The 24,048-nt window shown below is 37.8% G+C and overlaps 1 protein-coding gene across 2 annotated transcripts in view; it reads left to right on the top strand.

The window, feature by feature from the left end:
* Positions 1 to 24,048, top strand: part of DPH6 (diphthamine biosynthesis 6) — a 204,195-nt gene that overhangs the window by 13,479 nt on the left and 166,668 nt on the right. For both annotated transcript variants that reach the window (XM_004380602.2, XM_023735112.1), the window contains exons 2-3: positions 437 to 531; positions 3,601 to 3,794. In XM_004380602.2, coding sequence (XP_004380659.1) covers positions 437 to 531; positions 3,601 to 3,794 — 289 coding nt within the window. The remainder of the gene's footprint in view (positions 1 to 436; positions 532 to 3,600; positions 3,795 to 24,048) is intronic.

The following is a 24,048-nucleotide window of genomic DNA, read 5'->3' as shown; positions in this document are numbered from 1 at the left end:
ACAGAATAAATGTTTTCCTACTTTTTCATGGTGAATTTCATCTAAAGAGCAGATATAATAAATGTTCAGCTGGGATGTAAAATTAAATCATTTTTATTTGTATGTTGTATATTAAATAAAGCCAGTAACTAAAGTATATTTGCATATTGTACATTAAGTAATGCCACTATTACAAACCATAAAGTGTTTTGTTTAGAATGTTCCTTTTTATAATGGTGTATAATTTCATAAGCTCTTGTGAGTAACCGCCTTAGATATTCAGATTTATTTGCTCAGTTTGCTTATGACTTGGAAATTCTGTATGTGTTTTTTGCATTCTGACTACAAAACAGTCCCTCAAATAGTCTGAAAAGCTGAAATAAATAATTTATTCTATTTTTATACTAATGAATACGTCGAATAATAGTAATCCGATGTTTGTTTGTTAATTTTTTAGTGGTGGAAAGGACAGCTGTTATAATATGATGCAGTGCCTTGCTGCTGGGCATCAGATTGTTGCTTTAGCAAATCTAAGACCAGCTGAAAATCAAGGTAGGTTCATGCCATTAGTGGAGAATTCTCTAAATGACTTAAACTCCAACTTTATAATTGTGTGGATATTGTATACTGTATATAAACGCCAAAAAAAAACAAAAAAAAGGGAACTAACATATTTAGTGGAGCCCAGGTGGTGCGACGGTTAAGAGCTCAGCTGCTAACCAAAAGACTGGCAGTTCAAATCCACCAGCCACTCCTTGGAAACCCTATGGAGCAGTTCTGCTCTGTCCTGTAGGGTCGCTATGAGTTGGAATCAACTTGACGGCAGTGGGTAGATGCTAGGTTCTATGAGGTGTTTTCGTTTATATACCCTTTAGTCCTTATAACAGCCCTTAGAGAGAAACATCGCTAATCTTCCTTTTTATAGACAGGGGTTCTGAGACTCTGAGAGTTTAATAAGTTTGTCCGAGTCAGATAGCGAGAACAAACTTGCAGAGCTGAGACTCAGACTTTAACTGTTATAAAAGGAGAAAGCAGAATCTCCTTTCAGGTTCACATTCTGTGAGCGAAAGAAAGAAATCCCTTTACTCCTTGTGACTCGTCAGGCAAGCGTGTCTTTAAGGCTTCTGTCATGAGAGGTCTTAGTATTTAAAAAGCAGATGTTTTTATGATATATAATACACATCTAATATAATATAAGCATACTTTCCCTTCTTAGAGTTTCTATCCTGTCTTCAGCTGTTAGAACGTGAATTATTATGGTTACCTTGTACACTAATATATAATCTCCCCTGTGCTCATGGTTCCTTGGCCAAGTGGGTAAAATGACAAGTAAAGTGTATCTTTAAATTCTACCTCACAGTAGAACGGAGACATTTATTTAGAGTATTGTTAGTGAGAAAAAATTCCGTAGTAAATGGAATTAGAATATTATCAAGAAAAAAGCTGGAAAAAAATCTTTTGAAAGTATAGTTATAGTAGAAGAGACTAGATGGCTGTGGGTTGGTAAATGGAGAGGGTTTAGCTAATTTTGATTTAAAGTCAGCAGGAAGTTCGTGTTTATTAATGATTAATTGATTAGTAAAGGGAACCGTGATGAGAAATGATTGATAGAGATAACTCCAGTGTAGAGCAGAGTGGGTTAGAGTAAACTCACGGCACTGGGTTTTCAGTGCATCGTCTGGCAAGGAGTTTATCCCCATCTCTGGGAATAATGTGAACTTGTCATAAAATTCATAAACCATCTCTTTAAATTTGTAGTAGGAACTTTTGTGGCATGTTAACTGAGGTGCTTCAGGCAACAGCGGGGGTCTTTTGTTTTTATTTGATTTCATACATTGTTGCCTTGGAGCTTCCATTAATAAAAGTTACATTGTGGTTAAGATTAAATGGAGCTTTAAAGGAAAACTGTCTCCTAAGTTTTGAAGCCAGTAAAATGTTATAATTATTAGGCTCACGTCAGGACATTTCTTGTTAAGAAGCTCGAAGCTCTTTGAATATATTGATTTGATTGTGTCATTTTAAGATTCAGTCTACTTTGAGATGAGGAAAGGCTGAAAGGATTTTAGGTAATTTTGGCTATATCTCTACTTCCCACTGGAACAGGGGTAGACAGATTTATGGACATAACGTGAGTACATGGAAGCCAATCTGACGTGTAGGTTCAGAAACCTTGTGCGCGAGAGAGTGCTGGGAGACGGTGGTGTAGGTTGTTGAAGGGGCCATTATGTTATCATTTTATCATCTCTTTTGATAGGAATATTCACATTCATTGGAAAGCCTAGACCTGCTTGCCGTATATGCATGCATACATACATCTATTTCAAATATATTGTCTTGTAACTTTTTTTTCTTTTTTAACTCAATGTTATAATGTGAGCATTTTTCCATGTCGTTAAGTATTGTTTTGCGGTAGCATTTCTCACACGTCTGCTTTGGAACACAATTCCTAGGAAATGTACTGCGGAAAGAAAAAGTGGTGTGTGGACAGGGAAATTGGAGAGGTCATAGTCTCTTCCCTTCCTGGAGCATCTTAAATAGTATTACCTACTGTAGGAAGACCTGTAGAAAAGACACCTATTTAACATTGTTATCTCCATGTTTTATAAACTTATTTGACCACAGAATCCTTTCATCTCATACCTATTAGTATCTAAACGGATTTGTATTCTTTAGAACACACTTTAGAAAATGCTCTTCTTCAAAATTCTGTCAGTGTCTTCACAGTATTGTATAATGTGACTAAACTGTAATTTTAAAGCTATTAAGCTAATGCTATGATGAATATCTTTGTAAATAATCTTAATGTATATTCATGCTTTTATTTCTAAAAAGTGGAACTACCAGCTCAAAAAGTCTGGGGTACATTTCTAATCTGACATACATGGGGTCACCATGAGTCAGAATTGACTCAGCGGCCACCAGCAATAATAATATGTTTTGTTGAAGTACTGAATATAAAATATATTAAGTGCAGCTAAATTTTCTTCTTACAAATATTTGTCACTTATTAAATAAGTAGACATTGAATTAAGAAAGGTTCTTTCTACAAGTCTGGATGACTTCATGAATAACCTCGAATGCTCTGAGAATACATTTGTGTGTAATAAAGTGCTCAACTGCTTGCTGAAAGGTCGACGGTTTGAACCCACCCAGAGGCACTTCGGAAGACAGGCCTGGCGATCTGTTTCCGAAAGGTCACAACCTTGAAAACTCTGTGGAGCCAACTCTGCTCTGCACACATGGGGTCACCATGCGTCGGAATTGACTTGATGGCAGTTAACGACAACATCCATGAAGTCTTTAACTGAATAAATGAATCAAAATTTACTGGATACCTCTGCTCGTTAAATGTCCATTGTATACAGTTTTTAAAAAAATTATATGTAATTGTGTTAGTAATTAGCAGTAGAGATGAGCCGAGCTGATACGAACTGGATGCAACCATGGACAAATATGCAGCTCTTATATTTTATTTCACTACATCAATGCAGAAAGACATAGTATGATAAGCTTTTAAGTTCTGTGTTGACTGCTGTCCAAGCAGTAAAACCTAGATCAGCTTTCAAATCCACTTTCTTTTTCACTCCGTTTTACCGGTTATTTCCGTTTTAATTGTTGCAGTTGGATCCGATGAACTGGATAGCTACATGTACCAGACAGTGGGTCATCACGCCATTGACTTGTATGCAGAAGCCATGGGCCTTCCCCTGTATCGCCGAACCATACAAGGAAGGAGCATGAATACTGAACGAGTGTACACCAGATGTGAAGGGGATGAGGTGGAAGATCTCTATGAGCTTTTGAAACTTGTGAAGGTATGCAGAGTATCTAATTAGATCTTCTGAATTGCATGTGGGAAATAGAAAGTAATAAATCATTTCCAACTGTTAGTAGTCAAACTATTCTTTGAAAGGATATTTTGTTTATTTTTTGATAGAGAAGACTATTAGTATGCCTTTATTAAATGCTATGTAAAAATAAGACTTTTGGTATAGTTTGGCATTCAGTATTGTCAAATGATATTTAACTTTTTTTTCTTCAGGATGTTGGAGGTGATGGTCATTCAATCACTTTTCCAGCAAATACTTTATGAATGCCTGCTATGTGCTTGATGTATAGTTGTAGGCACTGGAGACTGGGCAGTGAACAGTTCAGAGGGAAGCTTCCTTTTTAGCGGGAGGAGGCAAACTAACAGCACAGGTAACATGGTTGGTGGTGCAGAATGTCAGCGAGGAAGAGTGAAGCAGAGGGAAGGTGACAGTCAGATGGCAGGGTGGCTGCGGGCTGGCGCTTCACGCAGTGGTCACGGAAAACCTTTCTGACAAGGAGCAGACCTAAAGAGAAGGAGAGACTGCACCCTGCTCACATCTTGGGGAAGGAGGGTGAATTAAATACTGAAGGCACTGGTGTGTTAGAGTTTGGCAGTCACTGTGCTCTCATTGCATATTTCTCCCGACGGAAAATTTAGGAGAGAAAGTGTGGCGCTCCTATATCTAATAGGTAATATACTCGGTAAATGCTCATTAATAGAGATGATTTGATGTTACGCAATTACCTTTTCATTCTCGCTGATAACAACTGTTAGAATACAGTTAAGTGGTCCTCTTCTTAAGTGTGAATTTTTATCCACTTAGCCACTGTCAATTCGTGGAAGAAGTATCTGATAAAATAGGGAATGTAAGCCAGTATTTTCCAGGAGTCTGAACATTTTTCATACAAGAAGGAAAATTTCTGCCTCTGCTTCTACCAAGTGATGTTACAGTTCATTTTCTTACTCTTAGTGAACTTGAGCCTTTTCAGAAGTTACATCCTGAACCTCTATCATGGAAATTTACTACTCCCAAAAATAGCTACTTCAGGGCACCACACTTTAAATTTAGTGCTGATCAAAGTTTAATATCAATTAAGGATTTTTATTCAAATAACATGTGAAGCATTTGAATTCTTTTAAATCTGCTTGATTAAAATATTTCGCATTTAGTGTGTCAGAACAGTTTTATTTTTTCTTTGTGCTTAAAAAACACTGATTGAGAAATCACCTTGAGCAGTTCTCTGATTTACCGTTTAGTTGTGGATAGTGGAGGAAGTAGGTGCTTGAAAGGATCACAGGGGTCTTGTTTCTTCTTCTGGGAGGATACATGCTAATAACAACTGTTTGGATTATCAGACAAAGGGGAGGAAGGCATGAGAGAATACAGCTTGTTAATAGTCTGTTCATAAGGATGCAGCGAAGACCTTGATAGTGTTCACTTTGATGCATGAAATACAGAGTGCAAATCCTGGGTTTTCAGTTTTCTTTTTCAGAGTACCGAGAAACTGGATATTCAGATTTTAACATACACCAGTGTTACAGATTGGTAGGATTTACACTAGAATTCCACTAGAAGTAATTGAGTTGCTTAAAAATCTCGAACTTGATAACTTTGGAGAAGCTCTGTGATAATAACAGCCTTCCAAGAAAGGGAAAGATAATAAATTAGTAATCAGTTTAATTAAAAATGGGCAGATTAGTAGTAATTAAGAAGAAATTTCCTTTTCAATCCATGCTGTCTTTGGAGAAATGGATGCTTTGCCATTATCTTTATAGTAACCGTCAGTTATGGCATAAATTAATGCTAATGTTAAATCTTGACAACTTCTGCTTTGGAAGTTCATACATGATAATTATAACTATAGTTGAAAGAGATGTTATCAAGTTGTCTGGGACTAAATAGGTCCTTCTTTTCCTTTGTAGAAATATTAATTTTACTATAGGATATTTTAAAGACATAAGTATCGGAAATATACTGCTTTTATGGAAGAAATTGTATAACCAGGCTTTTATAGTTACATTCATTTATGAAACACTGGTGCAAAGATTCCAATAGAGGACTTACATATTCTAATGAATAATTGAGTAATTATGGGAAAAAACATCGAGAAGAGCTATAATTCTTCAAGTTAGTCTCATTCGTTCTCAGAAAAAGATAGAACTGCGTTTTTTAAAATCCTTTGAATATTAATGGAGCATTGAAAGCATTTAGATTCATTTTCTTTTTAAACATTTATTTATAACAGGTTGCAGTTTTGTGACTTACACATAAGTCAGAATCTTTTGTTTTTGTAACTTTTTTTCTTCAAATATTAGAGCTAATTTTTGAGTAAGAGTGTTCCTTTTTGCAAATAATTTACTAATTAGTAAAAAAATAGGAAAGACTTGGAAGAACTTACAGAGTTACAAATCTGGTATCTTGTAGAAGTCATGATAACTAATAGAAATATAATAACCCTGTATGTCTCATAGGTTACTGGCTACTATGAAAACTAGAAGGACATATCTCATGCTATTTGCAAAATATCTAGTTTTCGTGTAACCAGTCTTTCTTTTTTTCTTTAGATTTCTTTAGTATTAAATTGTCACTTTAGTTCTCATCTGGATTAATTTGGCATATAGATAACCTGTATTATTTCCTGAAAATATTCAAATTCTTACATTTTTTTAAGTCACATGAGCAATATAATATTTACTGAAACGTACATAAAGGCACTGTATCTCTATATAAAATCTATTTAAGGATCAGCATATTCTTTCATTCTCTACTGGGTTGGAGCTATTGCTTAGTGTATCTGAAGTCTTCCCCTTTTCTTTACTCACCCATCTCAGTGGAGTCCATCTTTAAGAAACTTCCTTAGAGAGGGTACTTTCAAATCCTCACATTTTGAAAATATTTGTATTCTGTCCACATTTGGTTGATACATTGGTTGGATTTAAAATTTTAGGTTGAAAGTCATTTTTTCTCAAATCATTGAAGGCATTATTACTTTATGGTCCTTGCATTTTATTGATGAAAAGTTTGATTCTAATGCAACTTTTGTTCCTTTATTAGAAAGTGACTGAAACTTTCCTCTCTACATATTTTTTCTGATTGTATCCTTACTTGGGTACTGAAATGTTATAGGAATGTTGCACTGAACATTGTGAGTTGCTTCCTCTGAATGCCTTCCAAGCTCCCTACTGAGTAGCAGCATATTCCTGTCCTCTTTGCCTCATTGATGGTTCAGAGACTAGCATGTAATGCAGGTGAAAGCCAGTCACAACATAGCATTCCCCTGGCCACAGTGATTGGAGGAGAGGTGGTTATCTTAACTTACGTTGGTCCAGATAGAATGAAGCCTAGGATGATGGGTGATTGGCAGAAGATAAGCTCTTTCTCCCTCTGTACAGAGGGATGTAAATGATTATCTTCTCCCTCATTAATGGAGAACCTTAGAACTCTGTCACTAGTGTCTTATTCTCTACAACCTTTTGAGTTATTGTCATAATACCCACTGAATCTCTCCTTATATGAGGTTGTGCTCCCAAAATCTCCAGACTAAACCTGTCTTCTGAGCTCCACCTAGCCAACCTAGCCTAACCTTTTCACCCCTTCTACTCTTTGCTCCTGCTTTTTCTCTCTTCCTTCCTCTCCTTTCCTTCTTCCCTTTCTTCCTATCTTCTTTTAAAAATAGTTGGCCATTGAGACCACAGCAGTGATGATACCTGTATATTAAGTTGCTTGTTATTTCTCCACCTTAATATCCTACCAAACCAGAAAAACCACACCCGTTGCTGTTGAGTCAATCCGACTCAGCGACCCTATTGGACAGGTGTTTGTGACTTTTCTTTTTTTCTATGTTACCATTATTTTCTAAGAAACTTTTCTTAGATGCCTCCCTCTAAAGTTGTGTTGCTTAAGAGGCTAGATATATGTTTTTATCCTATAGTTTTTGACCTTATTTCTAGACCTGTAGTTTACCTTGTCTTTGCTATATTTTTTACTAAATGACCAAGAGAGAGCATGTTACCAAGATTGGCAGATGTGACTTAATGTATTCCTTTATTGTCAGCCTTACACATTTTTTTTTTTTGAGCACAGGACTTTGTGGGTGCTCACACAAAACACAAGTGCTCACACAACACAGTACCAATGTGATAGATATTGAACTGATCTCTGTACATCAACTTTCCCTTTTAAATTGGGTGCAATCATCAATCAGTAGATTTGTAATGTGTAAATCATAAAATAGCCACAAAAAGCAATGATATTAGCAATAAATATTTAGATGATTTTTTTTAATTGACAAGAGATGATTTTATAGTTTATTCTGTGATGTACTAAAAGTGAGAAAAAATTGAGTGAATAAAAAAGGTGTCTTAGTTGACCTTGACTTTTCCTATTAACTTTAACCACACTGCTGCCATTTAGAGACTTTCCTTTCTTCTTTCATGTATCAAACACTTATTGAACACTTGTAATATACCAGTACTGTAGAGTAAAAGGAAGTATGAAAACACAGTCAATGCTGTTATGGATCCTGAGGAGACGAGATGCGTACATGAAGAAGCTGAGGTGGGGAGGAGCAGTTACCATCAGAGCACACAGTTAGAAGGTTGTGGGATTTCAGGAGGAAAGTGACCCCTTGTGTTGGGGGATCAGGAGAGGCCTTCTGGGGGAAATTACATTTTATATCATTCTTGAAGGTTGGTTAGATTTTGACAGAGGTAGAATGGCTAAGGAATTGCCAATTAAAGACAGAGCTTAACAAAGTCATGGAAACAGGAAATCATCGATGCATTAGGGAAATAGTGAACAGTTCAATTTGGCTAGAACTTAGAGTTTCAGGAATAGTGGGAAATATATCTGGAAACGTTGATTGATGCCAGAAAAGAGTGTTGTAAGTTTTAGGCAATGGAGAGCCCCTAAAGTGGAATCTTCCAACCTCAATTTAATGGGTCACAACCAGTTTTTGGTTTTTTTTTTTAAATGAAAGAGACTAGAATAGGAAAATTTCAAAGTGCATTGTACACAATAAGGTTAATTATTAATTGTTTTTTCCACACGTTACGTGTATGCTAAGTTGTTACTTTATATATGCATATAAATTAATAGATACATATTTCTTACTGTTAAACAAGTTCTATGGCCAAACAAATTTGAAAGCCACTACCTTGAAGGATTTTACAAAAGGAATGACAGAATTGTAGGGTTGGAAGGAAACTTCAAGGTCATCGTATTGAACTACTGATAATGCAAGGAATGGATTAGAGAAGTAGAGCTCTGGAGACAAGGAGTTCACTTTGAAAGCTAAGATACTGGGCTGGCTGAAAGTTTATGAGGACCTGAACTGGAGGAGTGGCAATGGGGAAGGTGAAGAAGGGGCATGAAAAAAGTACATTGATAGGGCTTGATGATGGTATATAAATAAACAGTGACAAGGAATGTATATAAGGTGCCTTGAAAACTGTTGGTTCCATGGCTAACATTTATTCAGTTCTCACTGGACAATATTGATAATCAAAGTGAATTATGTTAGATGTATATTACAAATATAATGATCCTAGATTTTACAGCCTCTTATCTTTGTCATCTCTTTGATCTGGTATAGGATGTTATAGAAGATGCTTCATCTCAATCTGGCTTCATTTAATCAAGATTAACTGAAAAATTTTGGTCCTGGTGGTCCTTTCAATTGAACATTTAACATTTTCTCCATAAAGTTACATGGAATACACATCAACTAAAATATTTGATCCTTATTTTTTTACTCTAAATAAAAAAATATCTGGCATGGATTCATACAAGAAAGCAAAACACATGATATTAATGTGTTTTAACATGATAATGCATGTAGATGGGATTTGAATTATTATAATAATTACACTGAAAAATTGTTTCCTGGTAAATCAAGCACAGTATAATGTCTTAATAGCTTCTGTAGCCTTTTGGGCATGACATCAGATTGAGCCTGGTTTTAGGCCTGTGAGTTAATTGACCCCTTATATTCTCCTTATGGTCTCCCTCCAGTGTCTCACCCTCTGTAATTTATCCCTCAAACTCCTACCAGGTTAGTCTCTCTAAGGTACAGATCCAGTCACATTTCTCTCTTCATCAGAAATCTTCTTTGCTCACCATTGATTCATTTACCTTCCTACAATATATTTAGAGTTACTGGGCTTTTGTGTTTATCTTGTGTGTTTTTCTTTGTTTATGTTTAAAGATTTTACGTATCTTGAGGGGAAGAGACTGTCTTTCATTCTTTTTTCTTTTTTCCCCCTTATTGGACCTCACACAAAACTTGGACTATGAAAATCATTGTCTTGAAATGTGCTTCTCTGGAACCCAGTTATTCCATCTGTAAAATGTGGATATATCTTTCCTTTAGTCTTGTTTCTCTGTTTTGAGAACAAATATATAAGAGCCTGGTTTATATATAAGAGGAGAAATATAAGAGCCTCTTTGGTTTCTAGAAAGAAAGATGCTTTTAAATTAGGTTTTGTTTTGTTTTTTTTTCCTTAGCCTGTTCTCCTCATGCCATTCTTAGGGCTTCTTCTTCCTCTATCCTTAGCTTCCAAAATAGTGCAGTAAAGTGAATGTCATTTTTTTCATTACATATAAATTTCCATTATCATATTAAGTAGTAGCTGCTAGTGGGCATTGAGATGAGTGTAATTCCTCTTGTCTTTATTAGTAGTTAATGCAGAAAAGAGAAAAAATGGTAATCGTTCAAATCGTGAAAGAGGTTTTAATGGGGACAAATTTATATTATATATTGGCTGAAATTATCCTTCTAGATTTGTTGTTTATCATTTTGACCCTCTCTAGACTTTTAACTCAGTCAGATAATTCACTCCTCCAAATGGCACATGGAATTAATTTTTTTTTTTAATCTTATTTCCTATGTAGGTAGATTGAGGCTCAGGTCACTTCAAAAGAAAATAAAGAACCAAAGATGACAAAGAGTCTAATTAATAGGTGCTTTCTTTTCATTAAAGATTATTTTGACCCTCTTTTTATGACTTAAATCTGTGCTTGTCTTTAAAATCTCAGCAGTGTATTTTCTGTTAACTTATATGTGAAAGTCTCAAAGCAAGGTCTTCTATTTGAAAGTTAGATGAATTGTGTTGAGAGAATGTAGACTTTTCAAAGACTATGTAAAAAATTAAGAGTTAAAAAAAATAAAAAGGAAGCAACCCCTTGAATGTCCAGAGGCAGTAGGAGGGGTTATTATGCATGCTCTTGTGTATAAAGCAGTTAGTTACCTCTGGATATCAGCAGAGTTACGCCATCTGTATTCAGACCATTTACAGTGCTGGACCTGCGTGGCCACTTTGTGTGCTTGTACACAGTGGGTGCTCAATGAACAAAGTTACACCTATCCAACCTTGACAAAATTCAGCCAGTACTGACCCGCGTAGGTATCTATAACAATATGTTGATGAATCAAAAGAGGCAGAAACTATTTCTCAGACACCGAATTCCCTTCCTTGTGCAGACTTCTTTGCTACCTACTACAGGATTGATCTTAGACCACAAAATGATCCATGGTCTCTGTTAAGAAAAGCCCCAGGGACTCTTTCCTAGGTGGTGATTTTGTAGGGAGCTGGGGTGGGAAGGGAGAGTCATCATTTGATAAATAACCCACAGTCTTCCCTTCCCTTCCGTGCCTCCCACAGTTTAGCTCCTTTAAACATTTCCGTTGGTCTCACAGCCATTTCTGTGACATCCTTAACCCCCACCCGAGTTCTGCTCACTGATACTGCGTGCTCATTCATATAGCCTGGACTTGATCATGGGAGGCTAATAAGAATCAGGCTAGTCGACTTCACAGCATAGGATCATGTAAGACAGGATTTCCTAATCTGGAGAGGAGAAGTGTCGAGCTCTTTGAAATTTTATGCAAATTTTTTATGTATGTAAATTTTTTGAAGGAGAGGTCCAAATTTTCATCATATTTTCACAGTAGTATGTTCTCTTTTAAATTTTAAGAACTGCTGTTTTAACAGTTTCAAGAAGCTTTGTAGCCTGCAGGTAACCGTGGCTACCCAAGTCAGGAATCATTTGTCCTCTGAGCTTGTAATAGGGGCTGTGTTCCGTGCTGTGAAGGGAGAGGGCCTTCTCAGGCTTCCAGAGAGGGAAGGGTCACATAGAGCTTTTACCTGCCAGCAGACGAGAACGGTGTGCGTATCTCAAAACAGAAATCAAGATCTCAAAGAGAATAGCGTGTAAAGTGGCATCTTAAAATTTCAGCAGAGAAGCATTGAGAACCAGTGAAGGGGCAGCAGGCTCGGGGCTGGCCGAGGGTGCAGTGGGTAGGGATGCGGAAGGCATTCCTTCTGATTCCTTCAAGTGTGCGTTCTCTTTTGAATTCCTTTTGCACTTGGTACCTTTTTTGGGTAGTTATTATATTATGCCTTGTTTTATATAATTATTGGCGCATATAATATATCCTTCCTTTTAGTTCATAAACTCTTGAAGGCAGACCCTGTGTGTTTTTCATCTTTGGATACTCTGCCAAATCTTGCTCATCGTTTTGCCTTGTCCATACGAGGTGCTCCAAATGTATAGGATCTGTATTGGCTGTTGGAGTTCTCTTGCAGATTTTCACCGTATCACACAGTCCGAGGTATGAGGATCCACGGGGGATACTTCTCTCAGGACTCAGTGTTTGCAGTACTTTTGCCTTACCTCAGCTACTGGGGAGTTTTTAATCATCCGGGTGCTGCAAAACACACAACGGATTTTAGTTTCCTCTTTGTAGTGATTATTAGAAAACCCAGAGCCATGTGATTTTCTTCAGTTCTTTTTTGTCTGGTTGTAATTATGGAGCCCTGGTGGCACAGTGGTTAAGAGCTTGGCAGCTCACCAAAAGGTCAGCAGTTTGAATCCACCAGCCGCTCCTTGGAAACCCTGTGGGGCAGTTCTACTCTGTCTTATCAGGTCGCTATGAGTCGGAATCAACTCAGTGGTAGTAGGTTTGGCTTTTGGTTTGTTGTAATTATAATTGCTGTTATTTATGTAGCACTGTCTGCCAGGCAGGAGCCCTGGTGTCGCAGAGGTTAAGTGCCCAGCTGCTAACAGGAAGGTCGGCTGTTTGAACCCACCAGCTGCTCTGCGGGAGAAAGATGTGGCAGTCTGGTTTCTGTAAAGATTTACAGCCTTGGAGATCCTATGGGGCAGTTCTACTCTGTCCTACAGGGTTGCTGTGAGTTGGAATCAACTCAGTGGCAATGGGTTTGTTTTGTTTTGTTTTGTTTTGGTATCTGCCAAGCAGTGTTCTAAGCTCTTTCCATGTATATTCTAATTATCCTTAGAGCAACCCTGGTTTATTATCCCTATTTTGCAGGTCAGTAAACAGAGACAGATAGGGTAAGCAACTTGTCCAAAGTTAAACAGCTAGAAAGTGACGGAGCATGTACTTTTAATCCCAACATTCTGCTGCCTCCCAGCATCACGTTTGTGTTAATTAGTGCAGATATTACGACATAAGAATACATATGTAGTGCATCTATAAATCAGTAAGGCATGTGTGAATTGACAGTGAGACAGAGAGGCAGGCATGTGGTTTAATAAGGGGGTGGGGTTATTAAGTCAGGGATCAAAGTGGTCTGTGTGTGTTTGATCTCAGCTCATTTCAGAGTCCCCAGAATAACTTCAGATCAGTGCTACTCAAAGTGTGGTCTAGGGGCTGGTGGTAGTCCATGAAGTGTTCGCTACTGGTCCAAGATGAGTTACATGTATATAGATATGCGTAGAAATGAAAAATAAGCATTTAGAAACTTTCGCAGTCATTTGGAAGAGTAATTTCATATCTGTTGACTCTAATAATACAATTCTGTCCTTGTATTTTGTAGCATTTTAAAATTTCGTTCCTACTGCAATTCATTTTTATTGAATTTCGCAAAAGTTTCAGTCTTCGAGGATGTGGAAATTTTAAAACGTGGTCTTTAACATAGTTTGTGAAGCACTGTGTTGTAGGTTATTTTGCAAGATTTCAAACTGGTTTGTTTGAAAAAGAAAAAAGTCTGCAATTTGACGTTGTATTGTAATATAACCCTAGTTCTGAAAGTGAGTTAGTTTATTTGGCTATTTTGTCATTTTCTAGGTTCCCTGAGAAGAGGCCCTAAATTGAATTGGCTTTTTTGGGGGAAGGAATTTTTCATTTTTCCATGCACTTAGTACTTTTCTCAAGAACAACACGTTTTAGTTAAGACCTTGATCAAAGTTAATGGCACGAGGAACTAGCCCATCATCCATAGTTACAGTTCCCTTTCTTGATTTATCAAAATAGCTAATAAGGCAATTTGATTTTTTTTTAATCAGTTCAACTTAGATATAGGTCCCTGGAATAACAGAAAAATAAAAAAGGCAGCAACAACAAAATATGGCTGATGCTGCCAGCTTAGTATAATAGATTTTCCCTTTATGGAAAACCAAGGTAGCTCCAGTGAGATAATACTTGCAATACCAGTTCAGATTTTTAATTTTCTTTTTGGTTGGGTTGGGGCTGGGGAGTGCCCTCCTCTACTGTAATATGTTGTAAAACAGGCTCCTGCAAAGTTGCCAGTCCTAACAGGGGTCTTTGGATGTCCATCAGTTGACCGTTTCCTCTTTCAGACAGTCTCTAACTGGTGGGCCCCTAAGGTAGCATTCCATAGGGAATTCCTTGCTGTTTTCTGGATGTTTAAAAGTATGCTTTCAAATAGAGAAATGAGTTAAGGAGATGAACAAGCATCGGAGGAAGAAATTCAAATGACCAAAAAATGGGTCGCTGTGAGTCGGAATCAACTCAGCAGCCACAGGTTTTTTGGATTTCGCTGATGCAGACATGCAGCTCTCACCTCGGCGGGCGCTAAGACGTGATAATGCCTGGTTTGGGAGAACAGGTAACCTCGTGAGCTGCCAGTAGCCTTGTGAATTGGTTCAGCCTTTCTGGAGCCGAGTTTGGGGTACTCATCAGACGCTAAACCACGTGGACTCTTTATTAAGTGACTTCATTTTGGGGAATTCATCCTAAGGAAATAATTAAAGATGTATTCAGAGATTCAGAACTGATTTGCAGACTAAATTATCGTATATCCATACAGTGAAATATTGTATGGCATCAAAAATGAAATTGCAGAAATACCCCGGTATATAGTATTAAGAGAAGGAAATATACCATATTCTGTATAACATTACTACGTTTTTGTAAAACGTATGCATATAAATATATGTATAGAAAAATATCTGAGTGGTATATTTTAAGTCTTTATGTGGAAAGTATTAAGGGTGTCCGTGCAATGTTTGCACGTTGTATTTTTTCTGTAATGAGTATGTATTGTATTTGACGCTTTTCTGAGAGGAGGGTGAAGGTGGGATTTGAGTCCCGTATGGGGAGGAGGAAGGCTCGGTTTTTGGTTTTCGGCAAAAGGTAGTTCCAGTTCACTGCTCTTTGTATTTTACGTGTTGAAGTTTTGGCCTGCAGTTACCACCACCCGCAATGGTGTAGGGGAAAGGAAACCTGATAACCAGCAGGATGCCGGCCATTCCCCAGGTCCTTTCCGAAGGTTCAGAAGGGGCCTCTTTTTCTTTCAGAGCTGGTTCTTGAAAACTGTGTTCGGGAGATTTTTTTTTTTTTCCCCCGTGACAGATGCCTATCATTTTCTAAACCAGAAAGGCAGTGTCCAAGTTAGGTGTGTGGAGTTGTTTTCATTCACTTTTCTCGGTCCCATCGTGTTAATACTGAACAAGCAGAGACAGCCTGGCTGGTGGGGAGAGATGGTGAGCCAGCCTCAGGGTGTTTGCTGGTCAGCCAAAACCTCTGATTGCCATGTTTCCCGAATTCCCCATTTCCAGGGCATCACTAGAGTGACCTCGCAGGCTGAATGTGATGCTCTGAATCTCCAGGACTTTTCTCCTGCGTTTGGAAGTGGGCAGCCAGGCGATTGTTTACAGGACTCCAAATGAACTGTGCACTCACAGCAAGTTCGATAAACACACATTTCCTCCTTTTATCAGTGAGATTGCAGAATGTGAAGTGTGAGTTTCCAGTTTTGCTCATTCCCCTCAGCCCTTTTCCTGTTTAAAAAACTTAGACATACTAATTGGATGCTGATCTGTCCCTGTTCTTTATTTTGCTTACTGGTAGTTGACGGCTTATTCCAATACTTACCTAGGCAAGGCTTGGCAAACCTTCAAAAATAAACTTTCCACTTATTCAGCTTAAAGGAGATTCATCCCAAGGAATGTAATGTGAGCACTAATTAACAGTAATGACTGCTAATCACTTTGCTTTTTATGCTCCTTTAGGAGCACTGTTATTATCCAGTGTACTTAAGTGAAATGCTGAGATATGAATCCACAATGCCGCATTCCTCTTAGCTGCTATTGCTCACAGTCAAGCTTTGCAGGAGTTAGAGTTAACTGAAATTGATTGTAATATGCTATGTTTCTTTCTGTAGTAATAAACTAGCAAGTTAAATATCCTGACTATTAAGACATTACTGGATTTTTTTTTTTTTTGCAATCATCCTTGTGGCTGATGAAAACCAGTATTTCAAGTAAATATTCTCACAGTTCCGTACCACTGTCTCCTAGATTTCCTCAGAATTGCATGTGACATACTCTTCATAGTCACAGCAGTACTTTGATTCTGTTGTAAACATTTTATAAGATCAATGAAAAGCCATAGGCTTGTGTTTAATTTTTCTGAACTTGTGCATTTGCTTCCTGACGGATCTTACAGATTCTTTAAATTATATAGTCCATTTATATAAACTTGGTTCACAGGACTGTGCATTCCACGTTCATTAAAAAGGCATGTTTTATTACGTTTAGTGTATTATTAGACCATTATAAAAGCTTTCTGTTTATTTACACGCATTCAACGTACCTGCAAACCGCCTCGCCTTCAGAGGAGACTCAGCAAAACTCATAAATTAATAATTTAAGGGAGCAGTACTCAAGGAGCATTTTGGTTAAGTTAATAAGTTAAAGCCTTGGAGTTAGTGCTAGTCACTTTAACAATGCTTTACTGTAGACTTTTATTGGCTGAAAATAACTTGTTAAACTGGTGCTTTAGTAATAAAATGAAATCTACATACCATCTGAAGCCCCTTCCCTTCATTTTGATTTATGAGCAGGTTGACATAGTATTGAAGAATTTTTAACACTTTCACGGTTCCGCACTTTGATTTCAGAGAAGGCGCTAATCTCTCTGGAAGTTGGAAAAGTGGCAAATGAGTCACATATCGTTTTTCTAGGGAATTTGGGGTTCTTATTAGAGGCCTTAGTCTTACACTAGTACCTGTATTAATGTTGATTTAGCTAACATGGTGGGTTGTCATGATTTGATATGCATTAATAGAATATCTTTTCTGATTTTACACATTATCTCTACTTGGCTGGGGAATGATGTTATAATTCTCCTAGCTAATGTTAGTGTTTTTGCAGAGGTTCAGCAATTCAAGACATTATTTTTAAATTACCAAAAATAAAATAATAAAATTTTTCTTTTTACTTCTGTTACTTGTAGTGCTGAAAAACTTACGTTTTTGGTGACTAAACAAGTGGAAAAATATAAGAAGCTTTATATTTTAAATACTAATCTATTGGAAGCACTGCAAATGTGTATTTAAAAGAAAAAAAACTTTGGTAGTGTAGTTAATTGAACTTGGTTTCAAAGAAGTGTAACAGGAATGATGGGGGAAAAGTGAAAATACATGGACGCTTAGTTGAATGCTGTCTATATGTAACTGTGAAATTTATGAGTATTGCTGTATGTGATTATTTTATGTTGTGGAATGATTTCATGGTAGCATAAGATGTGTATCTATGAGGAAAAACTTGCTTTTCCTAGTTTTCTTGGACATTGAATTTTATGTAAAAGAAAATGGTGTTTAAACAAGGTAAGGATTTCAGTTCTGATCCGTGTTCTTTGCAGTGTTTTTCCCCTCCTGTGAGAGTGATTGATTTGTGGCTGTCATTTACCCAAAGGGGACAAATGGAATTGGCCTTTTAGACAAAAGTGTGCAAACAGACTGTATTCTTCCCGTTGATGGAATTACGGGAGGCTTGCATGAGGTGCCACATTCATTTTCCTATTGATTGTGAGCAGGGTCGTGCAGTGGGTGCTGTTCCCAGTGGATAAGGAGGCGCCCTGCTCAGTTACCTTTCCTGCTGAAGCCCTGCACGGGGACATGGAAAGTGCATGCACTGCAGTCTTCTCACACTGACAGCTGTTTTTGTCAAGTTTCTTTCTGGCCGATTTTAGAAAAACATACATTTTGGTCTTTTTTTATTCTCCCCTCATATTAGGCTTAGTAGATTTCCAGCATTGGACCCTTTTAAAGAAATTATCCATTATAGACAGTTTTCTTTCTCTGGGCTTCGGTGTAAAGCTTCAAAGCTGATGCAGCAGTGCCCTCTGTAGTCTCTTCATGAACAGTAGACAAAGGGGGTGATTTGGAATATTCAGGGAGGAAGCAGATATTTACATTTATTTTCTGCTCAGACAAGAAGGCCCTTTTTCTTGAGTAGACGTTCTTGTTTTTCACTAGCCCTTTTACTTTAAACAAAGGGAACAAAAGACCGTTCTAAGTTTTCCTGTAGAATTATTGGCTACCTGTTGTTGTTACCCAGGGGCAGATCTCAAGCTTTATCAGCCGGTCATCTGAGTAATCTGAGATAGGAAGCTACAAGCTGCATTGCCTCTTCAGGAAATATCTTTTTGAAGTTGGGCTCCAGTAGGTGTATTTTCAAAAATAATTTAGTACCTTTGTACCTGTTTTTCCTATTTAATTAGAGTCTGAGTGGGCTGCCTTGAACATAACCTTTGCTTGTTCCAGAATCAGGTAACCCAGGCTTTATACCTGACATTATTTAAATTTGAACCAAGGGAGTTACACAGTGACTTAATGTTTGTCATTCATTCTTTAGCATTGATTTGTGAATCACTGAATTTTACATTCCCCTGCCTTCCTGTTTTAGTTACCTATTTGATTGTATATGTTGACAGCTAAGAGTTTCACTGTAAAATGCAGCAATATATGAAATTAGTAAATGATAACAAAAGCAGGTATTGTATTTAGATATGATTAGAAGAGAAGAATGCCAGGGGCCAAGTTTATTTTTCTTCTAAAAGTGTTTGAGTAAACAGAGCATGGCCAAATCCTAGTTCCCCATGTATTAACTAATACTGAAGGCATCTCTTAACCTCTGATCCTACTTTCTTATCTGTAAAATGGGAGTAAGAATAACTTATCTTTTGAGGTTTTGGTGAGGATTAGAAATATTGTCGATAAATTGCCTAGGTCATTGGAGATCCTCAGATGGTAACTGTTACTCGAAAAATTACGGTGTCAGGGTCAGTGGTTTTGTTTTATATTGGGAAAGTTTGAATATATGTCTAGAACACATTTAACGTGCTTCAGGTAAGATTAAAAATAATCATAACAACCTGTCTTGTAACTTCTGGTGGTCTATGTGAATCTGAAGGCTGCTGTGCATTTTGGTGATGTGGACAGAGGGAGCGGCACCTAACTTTCAGCCCCCTACCCACCTCATCCCCAGACTTCTCAAGGAGGCCGTGTTCATAAGCTTTATTTTAGTAGATCATGGATTGGACCAGTAGTTGGAAACATGCAAAAACTAATAAACCAAACTCAAACCTCTTGCCGTCAAGTCAATTCCGACTTACAGCGACCCTATAGGACAGAGTAGAACTGTCCCATAGGGTTTCCAAGGAGTGGCTGGTGGATTCAAACTGCTGACCTTTTGGTTAGCAGTTGAGCTCTTAACCACGGAGTCACCAGGGCTCCACAAAAACTAATATATAAACTTTAAAAAAAAAAAAAAAAAGACACCCCCCACCCCGCCCCGCCTGTTAGTGTATCTGGGAATACGTAGAGAATGTTTCCTTCACCTGCGTCCCTGGTTGTAGTCAGAACTCTAGTCCTGTTTTCTAGGTGAGTGGCTTTGCTCTCTCAACCCAGCGACAGAGAAGACTGATACGTAGAATAGGTGGAAGGGGGATGGTTCTGGTTGAAGTGGCAATGATGGCATAGAGTCCTTCCCCTTTGAAGGAGCAAAGTTTGAAAGCCATTCAGTGCCGTGCCACGTACGTATATATGTGTGTGCACACAAACACGTACTCACATACACGCCTTTTGTTGAAGGTAGAGGCCTCGTCTTACTTTGATTTGAATTCCTAGCACCAAATTCTGTACCTGGAGCCCTGGTTGCACAGTGGTTAAGAGCTCGGCTGCCAACCAAAGGGTCGGCAGTTTGAATCCACCAGCCAGTCCTTGGAAACCCTATGGGACAGTTCTACTCTGTCTCACAGGGTCGCTATGAGTTGGAATCAACTAGACCGCAATGGGTTTTTTGTTTGTTTTAGTTCTGTACCTAGCACATAAAAGATGCTCAATTAGTGTGTGCTGAATGCAGAATATTTTCAACATCGGGCCTTCCCTTCTTTTTGATATACAAAGTTTCAGATAGCATATGTATTAAAATACAAGTTAATTTGCTGGCATAATATTACAGTAATTTTTTCCCTGTGAGCCATTTAAATAAAGCATACTTCCAATGTAATTTATCGATTTACTTTTTAAAAGTCAAACAGAAACTGTTTTAGCTACAAATAATAATGGGAAATGAATGAAAAAATACTCAGAACTTCTCTTTAAGAGCTGTCTTTAAAAGCTGTTGTATTCCACAATGATGGATTTAGCTAAAAATTCAGGCATTTCAAATGACCCAGTGGTAAAAATAATCTTGCACAAGGAACTTCTGAATTGAATTTTCTCAAGTTTCTGTGAAGCATTGTTTTTTTCTAGTATTTATTTGTGTTTCATATTGGTTTCAAGTACCCTTGAATTTAGTATTGTAATAAACCACTTGTTCTTTTCACTATATCACTAGGATTAAAACTGAGAACTGTGAAATTGTCTGAATTTTTAATCACTATAAAGAAGGAAGCCGATAGAATGAAAATGAACAAGGTTTTAAGAAACCAAATATGGTAGTTCCTTAAAAACAATGACCATTGCAATAAGAAACATGTTTAAAATTAAATTCTGGCTTACAAGACTGACGAGATGCTGTCTGTGGGAAAAAAAATTGAGTGAGATATTTTTTTCTTTGCAGTGAACGTACCAAATTAAGAATCCGCTTAATTAAAATAGTGATAAATGTAGATTGCATTACTGAAGACAGTGAATTACAGCTGCTCTGTCTGGTGAGAGCCTGTGTAATTTACCAAGACTGTACCAAGCAGCAGCGGGCAGCCACTGCAGACTGTTAGAGGATGTGTCCTGTTTATTCTACGTACATTTCTTTTTTTAATTAAAATGTCAGTGATAATTTTATAGCAGTCCTCAAAAAGAAAAAAACTTCTTTAAATTTTTTCATGGTGGTAGAATATGAAAGGAGATCATTACTGTTGCTGAGTGAAACAGATTAACTCTGAGGAAAAAATAGCATTTTATTATTTTAGTTTTTTTATTATGAGCTGATACTGAAATTAGTGATGATATATATGTAAATATGTGTTTCTTTTTTTTCTTAACATGAGTCTTGCATGAGAGAAATGTGGCAAAATCTTTGACTATACGTTTTATTTACAAATCTTTTGGAGCCACACGCAAGACTTGGTTGGCACCATAAGTAAGGTAGTTTACAAACAAAGGTGTACATGGGTACCCGTTTACCACTCAGCAATCATGCTGACTCTGAATCTTGGCGACCGCATGTGGGTCAGAGTAGAACTGTACTCCAGAGTTTTCAGTGGCTGACTTTTTGAAAGTAGATTGCCAGGACTTTCTTCCAAGGTATCTCCGGGTGGACTCAAACTGCCAACCTTTGGGTTAGCAGGTGAGCGCTTTAACCATTTGCACCACCCAGGGATGACTTTGGAACTCTCCGGTGAGGCAGCCATCTCCTAGGGATTAATCAGAATCAGCTGGGTGCCGTTTCCCCCTCAGCCCCATCACTGGATGTATCAACAATATTATATTGCCCATGGGAGTGTCTGGAGGCAAAAAAATGGTTAAGAACCCCTGTTACACTGCATATACTTTTGTCCTTTAATGATGACTGATGGTATCTTCATTATTAAATGTGTTTAAGAAAACCAATACTGTATGTACCAAGGAGTTTTTGGGTTTTTTTTTCCTGCCTCTGAGGGATAAGTGAGGCCTTTGGAGTCAGACTTGCCTGTGTCCTAGGCTTAGGCCCCCAGGCTCCATCACATGCCAGCCGTGTGACCTTGATTTCGTTGACTTCTCTATATTGCGGCTTTCCTGTTTGTAAAGCGGGGCTGATCGTAGTACCTCGGGTTGTCGTGAGCTCTAATGGGGTAACTCATCAGTGGGCTGTTGTAGAATCGCTCGTTTAGGAAGTGTCAATAAATGTTAACTATTATGTTAGTAGCAGTAGTACTAGTGTTTGTCACTAAGTGTGACAGTGTCTCTTGCATTGGGGCAATAAACCAAACCAGTTGCCTGTGAGCGGACTCTGACTCATGGCGACCCCATGTGTGTCAGAGTGGAACTGTGCTCCATCGAGTTTTCAGGGACTGATTTTTCAGAAGTCAATCACCAGGCCTTTCTTCCAGGGTACCTATGGGTGGACTTGAACCTCCAGCCGTTTGGTTAAGCCTAGCCTTAACCATTTGCACCACCCAAGAACTTGTTAAATATAACACTTTTAAGGTGATTGTTTTCTGTCATGATTTATCTGTGAATCTGATTCCTAGGGAGGTTAGGTGCGCCCTTCTGTGTTCCCAGGGTAGTGTTACAGAAATGCTTCTGTTCCATAGTTTGTCTTTAACTGTCTCTTCTTTGTGCTTCCTACATCAGCTGCTTTGGTATCAGGAAAAATAATCTGAAAGGTTGCACATTTTAATATGTCTGTTTTGGGCTTCGGTTTATCTTGATATAGGCTTGAATTAATTGAATATTTTCCAGTGTTCAGTTTTCCTAAATGGTCTTTTCAGATGATCACCTACTGAAAGCGTCTTAACTAGAAAAGCTTTGTAGGCAGAAAATGGACACATCACCGAGAATTTGAAAAACTTCTATGAGGGAAAATATGAGGAAGAACTTCTTAAGATGGTTTTATTCTATATAGCATTTTTCTTTGAGTTTCAATAAAATGGTAAATGGAAGAAGTGCAAACATAAGAAGTCATATGCCCATATAACCATCTACCCATCGCTCATAATGCTTGTACATGTTATATGAGTTGCAGAATGTTAACATGCATTTATTGTTTTCTCTCGGTGTGTTCTAGGCATTTTTCTAGGCGCTAGAGATGTAGATGATTATGGCACAGTGCCTGTCTCAAGGACTTAGCATTTTGAGTTTTAAGGGAGAAAGCTGCTGCTATATATTAATCAAAATTATTATTTGTGGTTGACTCTCGGCTCTTTTTTAAAATGTCCCATATTCCTCATAGTTTCCCTCTTTGTTCCACGTCTTGGTGTCTGTTCTTGTTGGCCCGGCCGGTGTTCCTGCATTTCCAAGAATGCTGTGGTCCTTCAGGCTCAGGGTTGCTCAGCGTGTGTCCTCTTAGGAATCGTGTGTATGATTCATCATTTACCTTATACTTTTGATTAATAGTTTGAAATCACTGAGCAGGTTTTTTCTTAGCCAGTTTAGTCTCGAAATCTCTGTTTCTTGGAGATTAGTTAAGCTTCCATCTCCTGGTCTTCTCCAATAGAGAACAGATAGTTACACATTAACATAGTTTTTTCGTTGCTTCTACCACAGTATTGCCAAAAGGTGTTTGCCAAAGTGAAGTGTGATTCTATACTAAAATAAAATCAAACTTCCAATTCAGCATATCCTGAGGTCCTGGATTGGACATGATTTACTTTCCACCCTGCGTTGGTTGCTTTGGAAAGCCAGACAGCCCCCTTATTTATGGAAGCATCAACACAGTTATTTCAGACGTTTTTCAGGACTATCATGGACTAGATTCTATCAAAGACTAGGTACCATTGTGTAAACATTAATTTGGGGCTAACAGCAAAGGGCCTTGTTTTCAGATGGCGTTCTTGAGTACACGTAAACAAACCTTTTGCCGTCGAGTCAATGCCAACTCACAGCGACCCTACAGGACAGAGTAGAACTGCCCCAGAGGGTTTCCAGGGAGTGCCTGGTGGATTCGAACTGCTGACCTCTTGGTTAACAGCTAGGCTCTTAAACACTGCGCCACCAGGGCTCCGTATTTCTTATATTCCAAAAATGTTTCATTTTGAAATACAACTGCAGGATACTTACGTAGA

Source organism: Trichechus manatus, unplaced genomic scaffold, assembly GCF_000243295.1.
Source record: "Trichechus manatus latirostris isolate Lorelei unplaced genomic scaffold, TriManLat1.0 scaffold00076, whole genome shotgun sequence".
Taxonomy (NCBI): domain Eukaryota; kingdom Metazoa; phylum Chordata; class Mammalia; order Sirenia; family Trichechidae; genus Trichechus; species Trichechus manatus.
The sequence above is the reverse complement of the archived record's forward strand: the minus strand, read 5'-3'. Positions and strand labels throughout refer to the sequence as shown.